The sequence below is a fragment of the Panthera tigris genome, chromosome B3 (genome assembly GCF_018350195.1).
Source record: "Panthera tigris isolate Pti1 chromosome B3, P.tigris_Pti1_mat1.1, whole genome shotgun sequence".
NCBI lineage: Eukaryota > Metazoa > Chordata > Mammalia > Carnivora > Felidae > Panthera > Panthera tigris.
In genome coordinates, this window is record NC_056665.1 from 137,811,357 (window position 1) to 137,833,414 (window position 22,058).

At 51.2% G+C, this 22,058-nt stretch overlaps 1 protein-coding gene across 1 annotated transcript in view; it reads left to right on the forward strand.

Moving 5' to 3' along the window:
• Positions 1–1,020: 1,020 nt before the first annotated feature.
• The window catches only part of CB3H14orf132 (chromosome B3 C14orf132 homolog), a 69,963-nt gene continuing 48,925 nt past the window's right edge, over positions 1,021–22,058 (forward strand). Inside the window, exons 1-3 of the mRNA XM_042989277.1 lie at positions 1,021–1,096; positions 4,066–4,155; positions 13,135–13,301. Coding sequence (XP_042845211.1) covers positions 1,021–1,096; positions 4,066–4,155; positions 13,135–13,301 — 333 coding nt within the window. The remainder of the gene's footprint in view (positions 1,097–4,065; positions 4,156–13,134; positions 13,302–22,058) is intronic.

The following is a 22,058-nucleotide window of genomic DNA, read 5'->3' on the forward strand; positions in this document are numbered from 1 at the left end:
ATTCAAAGATAATTGGGGTGCCTGGGTGGCTCAGTCGGTTAAGTGTCTGACTTCAGCTCAGGTCATGATCTCATGGGTCATGGGTTCGAGCCCCATGTTGGGCTCTGTGCTGACGGCTCAGAGCCTGGAGCCTCCTTCAGATTCTGTGTCTCCTCCTCTCACTGCCCCTCCCCTGCTCATGCTCTGTCTCTCAATAGTAAATAAACATTTAAAAAATTAAAAAAAAAAGATAATTATGTGGAGCTCAAAGATAAGTATATTCACTCACACTTACCCCCTATGTGACGGGGGGGGGGGAGCCAAATTCAGTCTCAAAGTGAAGATTTCCACACCTCAGTGACTCCACATGTCCATTGGGTTGACACAGCTGCGGAAGTTCCGCAGTTGGTGGTGGGGAGTTTTCTGAGTCATTCACATGGAGTCGGAGGACGAAGGACACCGAAGATCAAACCCTTACAGAAATCCCCAGGGCTCTTTTACTCCAGACGCCCCCACCCCAAGAATCGGCCTGCGTTCCTATATGCCAAGCCTCTTTCTACCGTAATGGCAGGCACCCAATTCAAGTCGGCTGGCCAAAGAGACAGTTCACTGGCTCACTTAAGCCTCAGGTTCTAGGAGCTCAGAGGCTGTCGTGGTAGGTGTGTCTCACTCTGTCCCTTCCATTCTGGTCACCTCTGCTTTCAAGCAGACGCTCCCTTCACAGGAGCAAGATGGTACCAGCAGCCCCAGACTTGCCTCCTACAGGCTTCATGGCCTCAGGGCAAAGGGAACCTCTTTTTGCCTCGTGGTTTCAGAGGAAGTACTTGCTTGACTTTCATGGGCATCCTATGTCTCTGCCTGATGGACTCGGGGATGTAACCACTGATCGTCCAGGCTCTGGGTCATGGGGTAACCCCTAAGTCTGAGAGGGTGGGTGGGAGACAAGCGGCCAACCCGGTCGGGCACTCTGTGCGACAGTCGGGGAGGGCTTTGCTCTGCGGTCTTTTCTCCCACAGGGTGCTGGGAACAGAGAAGGCGAGAATGAGTGCCGGGCAGGTAAAAACCACGGACGTCACCTACACCCTGCCCTCCAACTTGCACATGCCACAGCCTTCCCGTACCTTCAAATTGCCTCCACCTAACAGGATGCAATGAAATCGGGTCCAGTCAGACACTGCCCTCTCCCCCAGCCCCAAACAGAGCCGACCTAGAGGCATATCCAGATTGGAACCCATGACCCCTGGGTGAATTTCATTAACCTCCGTCAGATCTCAGGATGATTTCCAGAGGCCCAGCTCACAAGCAGCTGAATGATAAATTAACTCCCTCTCTCAACCCATCTCTTGTACAACAGAGGAGACAGAAAAGGAAAAATTACAACACAAATCCCTTTAGGAGAAGGAGGAGAAACGGCAGACTGCCCCTTGCCCATAGTGTTTGCCTTAGGAATGATAACAAAGACTCCCTCCCGGCAATGAACAAGTCCTTGGTGGGTCACTTTTGGCTGCCCGTGGTCTGCTCTCTGAGGAGATCCCCTCATCTGCTGACCTTTGTTGCTGGATCACGAAGGATGCTCCTTTGAAAGCTGTATGCCTTTGGCAACCCAATCTCTGATCGTGTAGGCTCAAGGCCTCACGATTGCCTCCAGGGTGGAGGAACCGAGGCTTTCAGTTTTCCGGTACTGGGATTTCTCTAGACGCCCAATGACCTGACGAGTTCATATCCTGGTCTGCTTATTTCAGAGCAAATCCCCAGGCCAGTTAGAAGCCTGCTTGAGGTGGTCCTTACATCCAGGCCATGGCTTGGGAAATTCTGTAGATCAGAAACAGCCTTCCCTCGGGGCGCCTGGGTGGCTCAGTCGGTTAAGCGTCCGACTTCGGCTCAGGTCATGATCTCACGGTCCGTGAGTTCGAGCCCCGCGTCGGGCTCTGTGCTGACAGCTCAGAGCCTGGAGCCTGTTTCAGATTCTGTGTCTCCCTCTCTCTCTGCCCCTCCCCTGTTCATGCTCTGTCTCTCTCTGTCTCAAAAATAAATAAACGTTAAAAAAAAAAATTTAAAGAAACAGCCTTCCCTCTGTTCTCGTAGCTGGCTCTCGGTCAACCTGGATCATTAACCACAGGCAGAGAAACTCGCTCAGGGAAGCCAGATTTTATTCTCCACCATGTCTTGGGCAGGCCAGCTTCCAGAAAAGCTCAATTCTTTCTTGTAAGAGCTTACTAAAGTCCGCAAGAAGCTTACGCCAAAATCCATTTTCCCACCGTCTCTTAAAGCCAGTACCAGTGGGCACACAGTCTCTGTCCCTGGAAAAGCAAGACACTCTCAGCCGGCTAGTTTGCTCCAAATAACATCCCGCTGTAGATTTTAAAATTCTCATTGCTCAACACCATTTACCGTTCAGCTGATTCCTCATTTTGGGTTCTGTTACTAACAATACCTCACTTCTGCCATGCATTTCTTTTTTTTCTTTTTAAGCAAGAGACTTAACAAATTTTTTTTGTTGACTTATTTATTTTTGAGAGAGACAGAGACAGCGTGAGTCGGGGAGGGGCAGAGAGAGAGAGGGAGAGAGAGAATCCCAAGAGGGCTCTGTGCAGCCAGTGCAGAGCCCCAATACGGTGCTTGAACCCACGAAACCGTGAGATCGTGACCTGAGCCGAAACCAAGAGTTGGATGCTTAACTGTCAGAGCCCCCGGGGTGCCCGCCCCTCTGCTACGAATTTCAATACTGAGCCAGATCTTTTGGTTTCAGGACACAAAACTCTTATTTATTTTCTCCAGCAACTGCAAAGCCCAGAAGTAGATGCGCCTTCAAGCACCAGAGGATCCAGGTGTTCAGATGACGACACCGGGGACCTTCCCTCTTGATCTCCCAGCTCTGCTTCCCGATGGGTCACTTGGGTAGGATGATGACTAGTGACAGCTCCAGGGCTAACTCTCATTGGACCAACCTGGGATTACTTGCTCTTCCTCCAATCAAATTCCTGTGGTAGCCCGGGGGGTGCGGGGGTCAGCGTCAGTCCTGGCCAAGCCACATGGATGGAGAGCTGAGGATGGGGAAAATTAGGGTGCCATCGCCAGAACAGAGAGAATGGGTGCCGAACAGACGCCAACAATACATATCCGCTAGAAGTCTCTGGGCTTAAATGGCAGTTGTCCCTGGAGGGCACAAAGAAAAAGGGAAGGCACAATTCTGGATCGCCTACTCTGTGGCTTTCATCCATTTCTTTTCTCCACATAAACTTTTGAGCCCCTGCGATTACCAAGAATAATAACAGCGAATTCTTATGTAGCACGTGTTGTTTACTGAGCTTCAGGCTTCCGTTTGCACGGCTGACAACTCTACAAGGTAAATCTCCTAACGATCATCCCGGTTTTACAAGGAACTGAAGCACAGTTCAGTTAAATTGTAGGGCTGGGCATCTATGTTAATTTCCTAGCGCTGCCTGCTGTAACAAAGAACCCCAAACCGGGAGGGGCTTGAAACAACAGAAATACATTGTTACAGTTCTGGAGGCTAGAAGCCTGAAATCAAGGTGTCAGCAGAACCGTATTCCTTCTGAGACCCTAGGCAAACCTCCTTCCTCGTCTCTTCCCAGCTGCTGCTGGTGGATAGCGGCCCTTGGGTTTCCCAGGCTTACAGGTGCACCACTCTGGTCTCTGCCCCATCATCGTGTGACCATAGTCTCTTCTCTTCTTCTTCTTCTTTTTTTTTACTGTTTATTTTTGAGAGGGGGGAGGGGCAGAGAGAGAGAGGCACAGAGGATCCAAAGTGGGCTCCGTGCTGACAGCAGACAGCCTGATGCTGGGCTCACTCACGAACCGCAAGACCATGACCTGAGCCGAAGTCAGATGCTTAGCCATCTGAGCCACCCAGACACCCCTCTCTTCTCTTCTTATAAGGACAGTCACATTGGATCAAGTCCCACCCTAATGACTTTATTTAGCCTTTCAAGTAAGGGCATTTGGGGTCCTTTCACAGGTACTGGGGGATTAGGACTTCACCATATCTTTGCGGGGGGACACAATTCAACTCACGGCATCCAAGGCAGGCCAGGTCCCAGAGTTCTCTGTTCCCTCTGGTCTCAGGTCTGGGAGACAGCTACTGGGGTCCCAGCGGTGAGGAAGCCAAGAAGCCCTGTACCTTTCAGGGGCTTTCACAGTGTGGGGAGACACAAGGTAGGCAGAGAACGCTCTGATACGAGTGGGCACAGAAACTGGACCCTACCCAGCACCTGGCAGGTTCCTGGAGAAGGGGAATGTCTGCATGGAGCCATGAGGGCTGAGCACAATGGAGGCAGGAGGGGGCAGGGATGGGAGGGAGACATATTCCAGGCAGAAGGGAACAGGACAAAGGCTGGGAGAGAGAGGGAACAGAGCTTTTTGGATTTGACAAAACAGTTCAGCAGGACCCAAAGCACAGAAGTCAGAGGGAAATGCGAAACAGGAATCGGAACAGGCTGGCGGGAGCAGACCGGGAGGGTGGGAGAGCCATGCTGAGGAGCTCACATGCTGTCCTGGATGTGACAGAAGCCATGTGAGGGTATGTTGGGGCCCCGATAAAGGTGTTGATGTCAACTGAATTCTCACTGTCCTGTGGGGTCGGTGATATTAGCTCAGTGTGACACAACAGAGAAATCGGGGCTCCCAGGGATCAAAGCTGTCTAGGTAGAAGCAGAGGCCACATGTGGCTGGGTTCCGACCCTGGGAGTCCCCCAGGGACACATCTTATCCCTGGGGGTTGGGATATGAGGTGGTGGCAGTGAACAGATCACCAGGTCAGATGCTGAGTTCAAGCCCTGCCCTTCCGCTCACTCGCCCAGGACTTTGGGGAAGTTCGCCTTCGGTTCCCCGAATGGCGACCCCAACACACAGACACCTTGCCCTGGCAGGCTGCTGCCTCGAGTGGCCCAGAAGTGGGCACAAAGGAGCTTGGGAAATTGAGGAGCAGGAAAATGGGAGCAGCCCAGAGACAGCATGATTAATACCATCATCACCATGGTCATTGTTAGGTACCCGGAGAGGGTGGGAAACGGCTGCCCGGGGAAGGCAGAGCTGGAGGGAGAGGCGTCCTCCTGCGTCACAGCCCTGCCGTCCTCCCCAGCAGACCCGCCCGCCCCCCACCATTTCCTCCCAATGCAATCAGCGCTTTAATTAAAATCAGTTCATCAGACTCTGGAGGCGCAGCCAACAAAGGAAGCAGAAACAGCAATTACCTTCTGGAGGCGGTGCCGGGAGCTGTGGAAGTTTCCTATGAAGAGAAGCGAGTGGGGACGGCCTGGCATGATTGAGCTGGGGGTTTGGGGACAGGGAGACACTTTCCTCTCTGTGTGTGAGAGACAAAAGCGGCCATGCACGGATTTCTAAGCATTCCACACCCCAGCTCCCTCTCCAGGACCCTGATGTTGGGGGAGTGGGGGGCCTGGGATGCCGGGGGGGGGGGGGTGGCTATCTTCCCCAGACAGTGAAACAAGCAGATTTGAAACGCTTCTGTTCCGTGTACTTGGGAAGCTGGGGACACATTTTGGTGAAAACTGCCCTCTGGCTGGAGCACTCTGTCCTTCTCTCTCATCCAGCCCATCCTTGAAGGCCACAGAGCTGGCCCAGACCCCTCTACCCTCCTGCCTCCCACCCCCACACCACAGACCAGCCAGTGCTCTGCAACAGAAGCAGAATGCGAGGCACACACGCAGCTTGAAATTTTCTAGCAGCCACGTTAAAAAAAGGGCAAAACAAAACCAAACAAAACCAAGCCAGGTGAAATCTATTTTAATCATACATTTTATTTGACCCATTATATCCAAAATAGTGTCATTTCAACATGTGATCAATATTGAAATCATTACTTTTTTTTTTACAGCATTTTAAGTTTATTGATTTATTTTGAGAGAGAGAGAGAGAGAGAGAGAGAGAGAGAGAGAGAGAGGAAAGCACATAAGCAGGGGAGGGGCAAAGAGAGACGAGAGACAGAGTCCCAAGCAGGCTCCGTGCCTTCAGCCAAGAGCCCGATTCGAGGCTCGAACCCAGGTACCATGACATCATGACCTGAGCCAAAGCCAAGAGTCAGATGAAAATCATTACATTTTTATACTAAGTCTCCAAAGTCCTGTGTGTATTTTTACACTTACATCTGAATTTGGGCTTGCCAGATCTCTTTTTCTTTTCTCTTGTCTTCTCTTTTTCTTTCTTTCTTTTTCTTTTTTTTTTTTTGAGTATAGTTGACACACAGTGTTACATTAGTTTCAAATATACAACATGGTGATTCAACATCTCTACACGTTGTGCTATTTTTGCCACAAGGGTAGCTACCACCTGTCACCACACAACACTGTTACAGTATCCCTGACTATATCCCCTATGCTGTGCCTTTTATTCCTGTGACCTAATCGTTCCCTACCTGCACTCCACCATCACCCATGTTGCTCATCCCCGCCCCCCACCTTCTCTAGCCACCACCAGTTTATTCTCTGTATTTATAGGTCTGGTTCTGCTCTGTATTTATACGCTCGTTTTGATTTTTAGATTCCACATATAAGTAGAATCACATGGTATCTGTCTTTCCCTGTCTCACTAATTTCACTTAACAGAATACTCTCTAAGTCCATCCAGATTATTGCGAAGGGCAAGATCTCATTCTTTTCAGGACTGAGTAATATTTCGTTGTGTATATTTACCACATCTTCTTTATCCCTTCATCTATCCGTGGACACTTGGGTTGCTTCCCTATCTTGGCTATTGTAAATAAGGCTGCGGTAAACATAAGGGGGCATGTATCTTTTCAAATCAGTGTTTTCATTTTCTTTGGGTAAATACCCAGTAATGGAATTACTGGATCGTAAGGTAGTTTTATTTTTAATTTTTTGAGGAACCTCTGTAGTATTTTCCACAGTGGCTGGGTTCGCATTGCCACCCACAGTGCCCAAGGGTTCCCTTTTTCCACATCCTTGCCAATGCTTATTATTTCTTGTCTTCGTGTCCAGCCGTTCTGACAGGTGTAGAGTGATGTTTCATTGTGGGTTCGATTTGCATTTCCCTGATGACGAGTGATGTTGAGCATGGCTTCATGTGTCTGTTGGCCATGTGTATATTTCCTTCGGAAAGGTGTCTATTCAGGTCCTCTGCCCTTTTTTAATCAGGTTAGTTAGTGTTGAGTTGCAGAAGTTCTTTATACATTTTAGATATTCTCCTCTTATCAGGTATACCACTTACCAATATCTTCTCCCATTCCGTCGGTTGCCTTTATTTTGTTGATGGCTTCCTTCACCATACGGAAGCTTTTTGTTTTGGTGTAGTCCCAAGAGTTTATCTTTGCTTTTGTTTCCCTTGCCTTAGGACACCTATTTAGGAAAATGTTGCTGCGACTGATGTCAGAGAAATGACTGTGTTCTCTTCTAGTGTTGTGGTTTCAGGTCTCAAATTTAGGTACTTAGTCTATTTTGACTTTCGTTTTGTGTATGGTGTGAGAAAGTGGTACAGTTCCATTCTTTTGCACGCCGCTGTCCGGTTTCCCAATACCACTTATTGAAGAGGCTGCGAGGAGATGTGGGCTTGGCAATGACCCAGGAATCCTGCTCCAAGTTGCCTGCTCCTTCCCACGCCGTGGAAGCCCTCCACTAAAGAGGAGTCAGTGAGTCCAACAACTGAGGGTCCGGCGTCTGGCATTCTCTCATTTTAAATATCAGCCCCGAGGTGTGCGCACCAGCGAAGGAAAGCAGGGAAGTCCACTGAGGGCGGTGGGGGGGGGGGGGGGGAGGGGAGGGGAGGGAGGCATTCCACGTCTTACACCCCCCTACTTAATTTCGTCCATTCATTTATTCAACCATAAATTCTTATTAGCTCATTAGTTTGTTCATTTCCGAAATGCTCCCAGAGTACTTCATTGCAGCCAGGCGTTTGCTAGGTGCTGATGCATTTCATGAATAAATAAGAAACCATCCTGTTTTTTGCTCTGTAATCCTCTGGTGAACTTATTCCAACAGAACATGGGTTTGAACAGGAATAAACAAGCAAATGAGCAATCCTTGTATAAAACTAGCACCTTCCCTTCCCCCGACGGACTTTAACCTTCCTTCTCTCCGTCCCCTGGCAGTACGCCTACTACGTGCCAGATTTAACCTTCCTCCACTCAGTACACCTACTATGTGCCAGAGGCAGTGCTAGGTCCCCTAGCCACCATCCCATCCAGTCTTCCGTCTTCAGGAATGAAAAGACTCTGGGTCAGAAAAGGTCAAGTAGCTTGCCTCATGGCTTCCAGCTAGCAAGTGGCAGGGCGAAGATTCAAACCCGACTCTTCAGGCTCCCCCAGTAGGGGGCTTTGGATGCTACCGCAGCTCCTTGTCATTGCTGCCTCCGCTCCTTCGCAGCACACAGTCCCCAGCACACGGCAGGTGCTCGGGAAACATACTGAATGGACGAACGGAATACTTGTCGAATGAAAGGAAGTATGAACGAATCCCTCGTCACTTTGTGATGACTTGCTTTCGCGCTGGTCTGACGGACGTTTAGGGTCCTCACGGGCAGGAACCGTAGCGTGGAAGGCATGTGGACTCTGTGTTGGCTGGATCCGGGTTCAAATCCTGGCTCGGCCCATATCTGCTCAGTGACCTGAGCGAGTTTTTTTTTTTTTTTTTTTGGTTACTGAAATTTTATTTTATTTTATTTTATTTTTCTGCAAATATTTTATTTTTTTTTATTTTTTATTTTTTTATTTTTTAATATATGAAATTTACTGTCAAATTGGTTTCCATACAACACCCAGTGCTGAGCGAGTTTCTTAACCCCTCTGAGGCTATTCTTTTTTTGAGGTTCGGAAGCAAAGTATTCGAGATTCTACGCCGAGCGTCGTATAGGTGCTCAGAAAACACCGTTATGGGATGCAGCTGAATCGCACTTTTTTAGCACAGTCTGAGGGAGGCCTGGGGAAGAGAAAGCTTAGTTCTGATTAGAAGGTGAGCCGGCGTCATCGGCGAAGCAGGTACAATGCCGACTGCAAGCCTCGCTTTCAGAGAACGAGATTCACGAGGAATCTGCCTGGCGACCCAGGCGCTGGCGGGCTAGGGATCACCTAGTGAATGGCCAGAAGAAGCGTGTCATGCAACAAAGGTTGGCAGGGAAGGGACAGTGGAGGCAGGCCTCGAAGGGGAGCGGGATTTCCTGTGCATTTTGCTGCCTCCACTGCTGCCCTCAATTTTCTCAGCCTGCTCGAAGCAGGGTGGGTCCTAAGCCATCTCTGCCCCTGTGATGTGCCTTGAAAAATTTATCAAGTCACTCGTGAGAAGCTCATGAATTATTAAACCCTTTTAAGGGCCTCCCAGGAAGGGAGGGAATCCCCTCCAGGGTCACTGTGGCCCCTGCCCTCTCTCTCTAGGTCCCGGATGAGGCGAGACGAAATGTCAGGGTCAGGCACCCCTCTGTGGTGCCTTTTAGGGAATAGATGTTTCCCCTCACAGGATCCCTAGTTCTCTGTGCACCTGGATTCCATTCCAGTACTTGGCATAAGGGTGGTCTGGAGACCGTCCCTGGGACCCAAATCCTCTCAATGGGCCACGTATAGATGTGTCCCCTTCCTCTGTCCCCAGGCCAAGCTGCCAGAACCTAGAGCCTGCTGGTGCCTTGAAACCTGGATGCTCAGGGCCCTGGCACATTGCCTCTCCCAACAAGTAAATACATTTAAAAAGTGGAGAAATGCTATGGGAAAAAAATGGTGTTTTTTAATTTTAAGGACAGATTGCTTAAGCCAGGGAAGGCCCCCTGAAAAGGGTGGCTTTTGAATTGAAACCTGAAGCATCAAAGGAAAGATCTGGAGAAAGACAGGTGCAGCCAGAAGGGTAGCAGAATCACACTTGGGGTGTTGCTGGGACAGAAGGAAGCCCAGTGTGGATGGAGCACAGAGAATGAGAGGGTTAATGGGGTGTAAGGGAGACAGAAGACCGGATCTACTGGTCCTTACGAGGGCTCTGGGGAGAAGAGCAAAGACACCCCTCTTTCTAGATAGACATAGCCCCTTATCACACACAAGATTCCACCAGAGGGACATGGCTGAATTTTAACTCCTGCTTGCCTATCTGCCGTGCCCCCTTGTGCACTGCACAACACACAGAACTGTATAGGGAGGACCTGGGGAGTGACGTTATCTGCCTGTGAGCAGCCGGATAGAAGGGGGAAATCATAGCTTAGTCCTGGCCAGGTTAAATTTGAGATGCCATTGGCCATCCAGGAGAAGGTGCTGAGTAGACAGACGGACGTGCCCATCGGGAGCTCAGGGCTGAGATCTGGGTGTCCTCGCTGGATCATCACATGCCTGGATGAGGTCGCCCAGGGCAAAACCACAGAGTGGTATTTCTAATGTGCAGATCTGCCTGTGAGGGGCTTACTAGTCAGTGGGAGAGGCCAACAAGGTGCTTAGGAATCAAACTTTAAGGAGAGGTGCCTAGGTGGCTCAGTTGGTTAAGCGTCTGACTCTTGGTTTTGACTCAGGTCATGATCTCATGGTTCATGGGTTCAAGTCCCGCATTGACCTCTGCAGCGGGCAGCTTGAAGCCTGCTTGGAATTCTATCTCTCTCCCTCTCTCTGCCCCTCCCCTGCTTGCTCGGTCTCTGTCTCTCTCAAAATACATAAATAAACTTAAAAAAATTTAAGGAGACACTCCAGGGTCACATAAGTGAAGAGTGGCACATAAGAGTCTGTGCCACATTAAAATTCGTGTCTTCTTGGGACGGCTGGGTAGTTCAGACGGTTGGCTACCTCGATTCAGGTCACGATCTCACCGCTCATGAGTTCAAGCCCTGCATCAGGCTCTGTGCTGACAGCCCAGAGCCCGGAGCCTGCTTCGGATTCTGTGTCTCCCTCTCTTTCTGCCCCTCCCCTTCTCATGCTCTGTCTCTCTCCTTTGAAAATAAACATTAAAAAAATTAAAAAAGAAATTTGTGTCTCCTTAATCTAGTCCTGGTCCTAGAACTAAGAACTAAGAACTAAGAACTTTTCTATCAGAACTAAGAACTTTTCTTCAAAACAACACCATTCAGAAAACAAAAAACACCACAGATGGAAAAAAAATACATCTAATATAGATAGCTGATGGAGGACTTGTATCCAGAACACTTATGGAACTCTTACAACTCAGTAATAAAGGATAATTGACCCAATGTTTTTCAATGGACAAAAGACTGGCACAGACCCTTCATCAAAGAAAACAAATGAACGTCCAAGAGTGAGCAAGTCATCAGGAAAATGCAAATTCAAACCACAAGGCCCGCTAGAACGGCTTCAATTAACAATATCAAAAGGGGCACCCGGGTGACTCAGTCCGTTAAGCATCCGCCTCTTGACCTCGGCTCAGGTCATGATCTTGCCGTTGGTGGGTTCGAGCTGGGTTCGAGCCTCGCATCGGGCTCTGTGCTGACAATGGGGAGCCTGCCTAGGATTCTCCCTCTCCCCCTCTCGCTGTCCCTCCTTCTCTCTCTAAAAATAAATAAATAAAAACTTAAAACCAAAGACAATATCAAGTGTTGGTGGGAACAGGAAGGAACTAGAATTCCCATACGCTGTCGGTGGGAATGTAAAATGTACGAGCACGTTGTAAAATGGCTTGGCAGTCTATCATAAACACACAACTAAGTCATTCCAATTTGAGACTGGAAACAAGATGTCTATTCAAAGACTTATATGCCAGTGTTCACAGGCGTTTGAGTCACGATCGCCAAAAACCTGGAAACAACTCAAGTGTCCACGAGCAAGAGAAAAGATTGAAACACGCGTGGTCCATCCATTTGCAGGAACCGTATTCAGGCACCAAAATATAACTACCTACACATGCCACAATATGGAAGATTCTCGACAACATCACCCTGAATCGAAGAAGCCAGACGAAGAAAAGAATACAATCTGTATGATTCCAGAAATCTAGAAAAGATAGATCTAACCCATAGTGATAGAAAGGTGGGTGACTTCAAAGGAGCAAGAGGGAACTTTTGGTTAGGGGTGAGTGGAAGGTTCTATATCTTGATTATAGTTCTGGTTACAAGGGTGTATATATGTATCAAGACTCATCGACCTGTATGTGTAAAATAGGGACATTTATGTAAATTATCCATCAGTAGAGGGATTTAAATACCTCCATTCAAGCTTTTGTTGACAACCTTCTAAGTCCTCTGGTCCTCCTTGTCACCCTGAGTGTGGTAACATCAGTATGTTTTCTCTCTTCGAGGACACTGTGGTTTAACGGGTCAGTTCATGGCCAGGACCTAATAATGGACCCAGCAACTGCAAGAACGGATGGGAACTCAGTGAGGAGAGACTTATCTAAGGACCCACAACCCGAGACAGGTATTGACCACAGGGTGCTGCTCGGGGTGGGAGGTTTGGGTTTAAGAACATAAAACCAAAACACGCCACGAGACGGTGGTCCATCCAACATCCGCTCACCTCCTGTCCCGTTTTTCTTCAGAGCCGAGTCCTGGGAGAGGTCAGGGCGCCCGCCACCTCCCCCCGAGCAAGGCCAGGCTCGCCAGGCGGGTAACTGCCCAAACCCTTGGTCTGCAGAGAACCTTCCAGGTCAGACGCCGCCCCCCGGGAGCACTGTCTTCACGGAGCCGCGAGGATGCAGGGGCGCGAGGTGCACCCCTTGCAGGTGTCTCCAAGCTTCATCACCGCCCCCCTTTCAGCGAGGGGTTAATGACCATGGCTGTCCGCTCTCACGACTTTTATGGAACCCAGAAGGTCTGCTCAGGAAAGGGAGGCGAGGCAGGGGCAAGAAAGAACAGCCCCGGCCAGGATGGAAACCTCCTTTTGCGGAGGCACACCCGACGCGGGGCGCAGAGCTGGCACAGAAAGCTGGGTCACGCTGACCCTGACCCTCAAGCCCCCGAGCAACACACGCCAGCCCCAAGGGGCGCCTACAGCGTCGTACTCGAGGTCCCGCTCCCGCCAGCCGGGCGACCTCCGGCCTCAGCTTCCGCCTGCGGCCCCCACGCGGGAGAGGCTCTTGGGCGCGCGGGGGTTCCGTCTGGCCCCGCCCTTGGGGTGGGGCTGGGAGCGGTCACGTGGAGGGGCTCCCGGGCCCCCGAGCCCCGCCCCGCCCCGCCCCCCGCCTCGGCCGGGTCTCGGTCCCGAGCGCGGAGCGCGGAGGCTGCCGAGGCCGCGACGCCGGGGCTGCTGAGGTGGGCGGCGCGGCGGGGTGCGGGGTCCCTGCTCGCTGCTCGGCCCGCTCGCGGCCAGCGGTGCAGGCGGCTGGACCCGCAGCGGCGGCGGCGGCAGCGAGGACTCCAGCGCGGGCGGCGGCAGCGACACCGGCGACACCATGGATCTGTCCTTTATGGCCGCGCAGGTAACGGGGCGCCTTCCCCGCGCGCCCCGGGCTGCGAAGTTTGGGGAGGTTCGGGGCCAGGGGCTGGACGCGCCGGGAGGATTCCAGCCGGGCGGTGGCGCCCGCCGGGGATCTACGTCCCGATCCTTTGTCCCGAGCCGGGCATCCCCACCTGGCTTTTCTCGTCGGAGGCGGGAGCGCGGCGCCCGGGGGTGGGGCCGGCCGTGCGCCCGGAGCGCGCCCGGCCGACCTCGTTCCGGACTGCGAGGGGCCAGGGCGGTGCGAGTCGACCCCTCCCTGCCCATCCCCTATCTGCCGTCGCCGCTCCAGTCCCCAGGACGCACCCAAGGCGGTGCAGCCCGGATCCGCGCGGACCTGGGTGGGTGGGCGACCTCGCTGTTCTCCATTCCACATCTTCCCGAGGCGCAGATTTATCTGCAACTTGCCTGTGACTTGGGGCGCCCCCCCCCCGCCTCAACTCACTTTCTCCCCTTTGAGTGGAGACCACAGCCTCTGTAGCCCGAGGAAGGCGGTGAGACCCCCTCGGTGACCAGCCAAGCGCGAGAGCGCAACGATCATTTTATCCTTTTTTTTTTTTTTTTTTTTTTTTTTTTGCTTTGTGCTGAGTCTGTAGAGTCATCAGTGCCCGACGCGACCATAACTCTTCCCTGGACACAAAACAGGTTGCCAATGGCAGGAGAAAACAGATGACCTGTCATCACTCGATCACTTGATCCTTGCTGAAGGAGAGTCCCCTTGAGTTCTGAGCGTTGGGTGATCCGTTTCTGTGCTCAGCTCTCTTGAGCTAGAACAAAGGCAGACAGATCCCCGCTTTGTGGAGCGCCTTGTGGCCTTTCCCAGGACCCGGTGCCGAGGACAGTCTGGCTCCAGGGAAGGCCACATTTGGTCCTGGAGAGTAAATCCCAGGTTACCACATTCAGACCTTGCACCTTCCATGAGTTGGTTATGTTGGGAGCCCAGAGGTGGGAAGGCCACTGATGTGCTGTCTGTCCCCTGTGTGTGTGGCAAGGGCCCCACCTGCTGCTGTTTAATTTTCCAGGGAATGGATTTGAAAAGGACACCTGCCTTCCCCCCCCCCCCCCGCCAAATTTCACCCCAGTGGGAGCCTGTTGAAAAACTAACAGCAACATCCAAGCTGTGTGGACAACAAGCCCCCGACACAGTCATGGAAGGACACAGAATCCCCAGGATGGCTCCAGATCCCAGCTCCTGGCAGCCTCTTGTTTAGTTTTCCAAAATGCTCGTTGCTCCTATCAGCAACACTGTTGTTGTTGTTGTTTTCCTTATTTTCTCTCCGGTTCCTAAACCCACGTTAATAAATATTGTCATGTGGGTGTTATTTTAGACAGTGGTGACTTTAGCTACATGATAACTGAGGCGGCTTCACCAGATTTATTTCTAGGGGAGAGAGGACCTTACACATGGCTGTCCCTGCCTTCCCCTTCTGGATCCCACCACACAGCCTGTGTCCCTGGTTACAAGATAAATCGATCACTGCTAACCCAGGGGCTGGCTGGAGCATCACATGTTGCTATGGTAACTTGACAAAATAAACATAAGGCTTTTCGCCATCTGTAGGCAGAGCCCGCGCAGAGACTGGGTTCTTTTTTTTTCTCTGTGTCTATTTTGTTTACTCTCACGTTATGTGTGGTCGGTGTGTTCCTGCCAACAGATACTTGGGCATCGATCACATGCTCGGTCTCGAGTCATTTGCAAGGAACAGAAACAACGATGTGCGCTCAGATGGGCAGAGATGCTGGGGTTACAGTAAATCCTTACAAGTCTGTGACGTGGGTGCTATTATTCCCCCGTTTATAGATCAGGATATCAGACTTCAGCAGGATTAATCATTTACCCAGGGCACACCATTTTAAGGAGGAGAACTGGGTTTTAAACCCGGGTCTGAGTATTTGCACAGCTGCTGGGTGTTCCTCCTTGCCGCTCCTCCCTGAGGAAGACACACTGTAAGGGCCAGGGGCACATGTTTAAAGAGGAGTCATCTCTTCTGCCAGGAAGTGGTCTCACCAGGATGAATTGCCTTCTGGTGTTGCTGTGCACCTGTTGTCCCCATGAGGGTGGGAACTTTGACTCTTTTTATCTGCAGCACTTAGTGCCCGGCTTCTGTGAACACTCAACACGTGCTGGGACCGTGCAGGGACCACCAGGTGTGTGACACCAAGTTGCTGTCCCCCCACGCAGAAGCAGAGGGCAGTTTGACGGAGGAATGTTAATGCTTCCGTCTACTTATTCGGCAAAAGCTGAGTCCCCGTCTTGTGCCAAGCTCTGTGCCCGGCACTGGGACCAAGGTGCTGGGGGGCACGGTGGAATGGGATGTAGATTTTCTTTCTGGGTGCTTATAGAGGACTGGACAAATGATGAGCCACGCCATCCTCAGCAAGGGGAATGGATCAGGGCTGGGGGGACCAAGATACTTGGCACATAGTAGGCCCTCAGCAAGTTTCTGTTAGATGATTGGATGGGGCGAGACACGACGTATGCACGTGGAAAGACAAGGACAGGAGAACAGCGCATTCGAGGTGTAGAATGCCCTGCCTGTGAACCTGTCAAGGACTTTGAGGACTTGAGTTTTGATGGATTAGAACTACAGACAGATCTCTGATGGATTCTAGGCAGAGAGGCAGGAGGAGGGAGGCCCAGAATATATTCACAGACTCCTTCAGGAAGGAGGGAGGTGAGGGCACAGGACACACTGAGAGAGAGGGGGGCCGACCATTGAGCGAGAAGTTCACGTGACTCAGCGGGCAGTGGGAGCCATTGCAGGTTGTTGAGCGGGCAGTGGTTCATAATTGAAGCAGTGCTTTGGGAGGATCCCAGCCCTGGTGGAGCATAGAGGCTGGAGGCCTGAGCGGAGCTGGAAGCGCCCACCTGCTTGATTAATTGACTGGATGAAAGGACATCCCTGTGATTCCAAGACTCCTCCCCCTCCTCAAGGTTGTGAAGTGTGAGTCCTGTTTGTGCCTTTATCTATTGATTTATTGATTTATTCGTTAGAAAGGGTGTGCGAACCGGGGAGAGGGGCAGAGGGAGAGAGAGGGGGACTCTTAAGTGGGCTCTATGCTTGCAGGGCTCCACCTCGTGACCCCGGGATCATGACCGGAGCCAAAATCAAGAGTCGGGCGCTCAACGGACTGAGCCACCCAGGCGTCCCCTCTTCGTGGCTTTAAAAGGCCCGCAGGATATAAGCCGTTTCGGAAAGATTTGCCTCTCAACAGCCAAGCATTACGAAGCTACCCTTTATGGATGGCCAGAGTGGTCAGTGGTTACCCAGCAACTCCTCTGACGCCCTCCCTGGTGGTGGAGGGAGGTGCCCTCCCTGGTGTGAGTGCGTGGGGTTGCGTGTTAGGGCTTAAGAGAGGCTGTGGGCACTGAAGATGTGAAGACTCAGCCCGTGGACCCCACCTCACCCCTGAGCCCTGGGGTGGTGCTCAGCTGCCCTTTCCTCGCCCTGGGAGGCACCCCGGTCCCACTCTGCACAATCCCTGCGTCCCCACAGCCCCCTGGAGCATCGAACAGTGCACAGGAGCACCTGTTTCTCTCTGGCCAGTGGTGGCCAAGAGGACAGGGCTGCCCAGACCCCCAGGGAGCTGGAGACCAGGGGACGACACAGACTTTGAGGACTGAGCCCCAAATCTCTGTGTCATTGGTGGGGTAGCCCTTCTCCAAAGATGGCCATGTTCCCTTCTTCCCCTGTCGGAGGGGAATCTCATTCCCCTCCCCTTAAACCTGGGCTGACTTATTGACCAGGAGAATGCCGTGTGAAGGGCCTTCTGGAGCCTCCGAGATTAGCTTTAAGAAGACCGTAGCTTCCACCGACAACCCCCAGGATGCTTGTTCTGGGGCAAGCCCACATCAGGCAAGAAGCGCAGAGACCCTGAGACCTCCAGGATGCGAGGAGAGAGTGAAATTTCAGGAAGCTGCCGCATGGGCAGAAATGAACAAGAGGGCCCAGGAGCGCTCATCACACATTCTAGGCTGTAAGGCCGTGTTGAACAAGCCCACCTGTGGCACAAGAGCTCAGTCTTGTGTTTGCCTTGAGCCGTCCCAAGAGCGACCAGTCTAGACCCAGTAGTTCCCAAATGCTGCTGCCATTAGAATCCCCCGGGAGCTTTTAAGACCAGCGACCCAGGTCCTGCCCCCAGTACCCCCTCGAAGAGTCTTAGCTGGAAGGAGATATCGGAATCTTCTGTCCATTGACTCCAGTTGATTCCAGCCCAGTGGCCAGGGTTGAGGCTCAAAGCTGAAGCCACACTTAGAGCGTTCTCCTTCCCCCTCCTCGGGATGGAACAGATCTGTGCCTCTCTGGTCCCTTCCAGGTCATAAAAAGTCATGCGGTCACTGGAAGGAAGTCACCCGAGTAGGGACTCAGCAACTTAAAATAGTGAGACCCAGGAACTTGCTCCAAAATTGAGGTGTTCCTTTCCTCCTGACCACACCTGCCACAGGTGAGAAACCTGTGGTCGGGTAGGTGGCTTTGTTAGTCCCGCCATATGCACAGGGAAGAAATGGGGAGCCGGGGTGGTTCAGCCGGCAAGCAGAGGAGCCAGGAGTGGAACCCCGACCGCAGGGGCCACCCTGCATGGGACCAAACCACCTCGCAGAGCAGACCAAGTGCTGGGAGGACGGGAGGGACTCTAGGGCCCCATCATGGATCCGCGTCAGGGAATCAGCAATCCTGAGGTACACGGAGTGTTGGGTTTATGCATATATTTTTGAATTTATTTATTTAAATCCAAGTTAGTAACATACAGTGTAGTCTTGGCTTCAGGAGTAGAAGCCAGTGTCGCTTGCATGCGACACCCAGTGCTCATCCCAACAAGTGTCATCTTTAATGCCCGTCACCCATTTAGCACCCCCCCCCTACTTCCCCTCCAGCAACCCTCAGTTTGTTCTCTGTATTTAAGAGTCTCTTCTGGCTTGCCTCTCTATTTTTAAACAAGTTCTTTTTTAAAAAGATTAATGTTTATTTGTTTTTGAGAGAGAGAGAGAGACAGAGCGTGAGCTGGGGAGGGGCAGAGAGAGAGGGAGACACAGAATCCGAAGCAGGCTCCAGGCTCCGAGCTGTCAGCCCAGAGCCCGATGCGGGGCTTGAACTCACGGACCAAGAGATCACGACCTGAGCCGATGTTGGACGCCTAACCCACTGAGCTACCCAGCCAGCCCTGAACAAGCTCTTAAAGAGGACTGTATTATTTCTAGGGCTGCTATAACAAATAACCACAAACAGAGTGGCTTCAAACAGAAATATAATCTCCCCCAGTTCTGGAGGCTAGAAAACCCAAATCCAGGCGGTGGCAGGGCAAGTGTCTCGGAAGATGTCAGGGGAGACCCCATCCCACGCCTCTCTCTGAGCCTCAGGGTGTTGCCTGAAGTCCTTGGAGCCCTTCCACTGTAGCCACGTCGCTCCAATCTCTGCCTCTGTGCACCGGGCCCTCGCCTTGCACGTCTGTGTCTCTTCTCCTCTTATCAGGACACCGGTATGTTGGATTAGGGCCCACTCTGATGACCTCATTTTAACTTGATTACATCTGCAGAGAAACTAGTTTGAAAGGTCACTTTCACAAGTACCAGGAGTTAGAGCTTCAATAGCATATTCTTGGGGGAGACACAATTCAACCCATAACAAGTTCTGAAGACCCATAAAGAATAAGGATCTGGGGGCACCTGGGTGGCTCAGTCGGTGAAGCGTCGGACTTCGGCTCAGGTCATGATCCCGTAGTTTGTGGGTTCGAGCCCCGCGTCGGGCTCTGTGCTGACAGCTCAGGGCCTGAAGCCTGCTTCGGATTCTGTGTCTCCCTCTCTCTCTCTCTGCACTTCCCCGACTTGTGCTCTGTCTCTCAAAAATGAATAAATGTAAAAAAAAAATTAAAAAAAAAAGAATAAGGATCTGGATTCTTGTGTGGGTGGTCACTGGTCTTAGAGGGGAAGCGGACAGATCACTTCTCCAAACCTCAGTTTCATGTTCTGTGAATGGGCGCAAAATCGCCTTCCCCATGGAGCTGTTCATTTAGCCACTCAGTAAATGTTTCCTGTGGGCCAGGCCTGGGGCTGCAGGGAGGAGAGGGCCACCGGGCTGCCGTGTGGTATGTGACACGGTGCAGGTAAACACAGGTGCCGTGGGAGCCCAGAGGAGGCACCTAACCCAGAGGTCAGGGAAGGAGGTTTGAACCGAGCTGTCTGAAGGATGCCTGGGTGTTATGTAGACCGAGAAGGAGTGAGGGCATTCCAGGCAGGGGGGATGACATACACCAGGGTGGAGTGGAATGGGGGCTCGAAATAGTGTCTCCTGCTGGGCGGGGGGTTGGGCAGAACATTTAGTCGGGCCGAGGACAGATGGGGAGAGAGTGGGAGATGAGAGCCCAGCCGCGGACCTCATGCAGTGCAGCAGAGAGGGGTGGGGGGCTGTGGTGACTCAGACAGTGGACAGCTGCTGCCTGAGATTCCCCCCCCACCCCCCACCCCCCCGCTCCTTCCTCGAGCCATGCAGACACGCAGGCCCAGGGCTGCGGGCTCTTGTGGGTTTTCAAAAACACTGAAAATTTGGATTTTTAACGTGCAGCCTGGATTTTTAAATGTTGGCCACTGATTAAAAATGTTTAACAAGCTGGGGCCCCTGGGTGGCTCCGTCGGTTAAGCGTCCGTCTTTGGCTCAGGTCACGATCTCGAGGTTCGTGAGTTCGAGCCCCGCATTGGGCGCTGTGCTGACAGCTCGGAGCCTGGAGCCCGCTTCGGATTCTGGGTCTCCCTCTCTCTCTGCCTCTCTCCTGCGCATGCTCTGTCTCGCTCTGTATCTCAAAAATAAATGTTAAAAAAATTTATGTTTAATAAGCCAGCCAACCATTATGGGAGCTGTGTCAGTTACTTATAGCTCATTATTTCAGGTACTTAGTGGCTTACAGCAATCATTTATTTTGCCCACGACTTTGTGGGACCAGAGTTTGGGAAGGACTCGGCTTGGCAGTTTCTTCCTGCTCGGTGACATCAGCTGGGATACCTGAGCCTGGGGTCCAGACTTCCAGCATTCCTTCTGCACACGTGTCTGGCAACTCCATTCAACTTGACCCTTCTCTCCACTTGGCATTTCATCCTGTAGACGTTTCTTTAGGCAGCTGGGCTTTCCTCCCAGTATGGTGGTCTTGTGGGACACTGCCTTCCTCTCCCCACCCCCAACAGGTGTTCCCAGGTCGAAGCTACGAAGCTTCTTATGAATGAGCCTTGGAAGTTCCAAAATGTCACCCACTCTGCATTTCTTTGGCCAAGAAAGCCCTAAGACCAGCCCGCGTTTCAGTGGAGAGGGTACCCTCCACCTCTCAACGTGGGGAACAGCGTGCACGTCCGGGAGGGACGGAAGGAATATGGATATCTTTGGGGACTGGCCGCTGCATGGGGCAGACAGGACAGGTGTGTGGACGGGGTTCACCCTGGGGCCGCCCCAGTAATCGCTCTAGACCAGTCGGATGTGTGTAGAGCTTGACAGAACTTTGTGAACTGCCTTGCCCGAGAGAGAAGTAAGTTACTACTGAGGAGGTAACCCATGACTTCGTTCGGCCGAACAGTATGAAGTTGCTTGACATTCGGCCACTTCTTTTCTTGATTTAAAACCACTTTTACTGAGCTGTCATTGACATGCAACATTTTATTAGTTGTAGGGGGCACCATAATGATCCAACTTATGTATTTATTGTGAAATGATTACCATAGTTAGTTTGGTTACATCCTTAACCACACATAGTCACATTTTTTTCTTGCGATGAGAATGTTTAAGATTTACTTTGTCAGCAGCTTTCAAATACACAATGTAGAATTGCTAACTATACTCACCATGATGTGTATATTACATCCCCAGGGCTTATTTATTTCATAACTGGAAGTTTGCCTTTTTTGGCCACCTTCACTCATCTGGCCCACTCCCTGCCCCCACCTATGGCAGCACCAATGTGAACTCTCTATTCACTAATTCAAGGTGTGTGTTTGGTTGGTTGGTTGTTTTGGTTTGGGTTTTGGTTTTGGTTTTTAGATTACTCGTATAAGTGAGATCAAAAAGTGTTCATCTTTCTCTGTCTAAATTATTTCGCTTAGCATAATGCCCTCAAGGTCCATGCATATTGTCACAAATGGCAAAATTCCTTTCTTTTGTGGCTGAATAATATTTCAGTGCCACATGTAAAAATTTTTTTTAATTTTTTTAAATTGTTTTAAATTTAAATTCAAGGTAGTTAACATAGAAAGTGGTATTGGTTTCAGGAGTAGAATTTAGTGATCCGTCACTTACATGCAACACCCAGTGCTCATCCCAACAAGCGCCCTCCTTAATGCCCATCACCCATTTAGCCATGCCCCCCACCTACCCTCTAGCAACCCCCAGTTTGTTCTCTGTATTTAAGAGTTTCTTAAGATTTGCCCCCCCATTTTTATCTTATTTTCCCTTCCCTTTCCCTCGTTTCATCTGTTTTGTTTCTTAAATTCCACATATGAGTGAAATCATATTTGTCTTTCTCTGACTTATTTTGCTTAGCATAATACACTGTAGTCCTACCCACGTTGTTGCAAATGTCAAGATTTCATTCTTTTTGATGGCTCCATAATATTCCAGTGTGTGTGTGTGTGTGTGTGTGTGTGTGTGTGTGTGTGTATCACATCTTTATCCGTTCATCAGTGGATGGACATTTGGGCTGGTGCAACCTCTCTGGAAAATGTATGGAGGTTCCCCCTGCCAAATTAAAAATAGAACTACGCTAC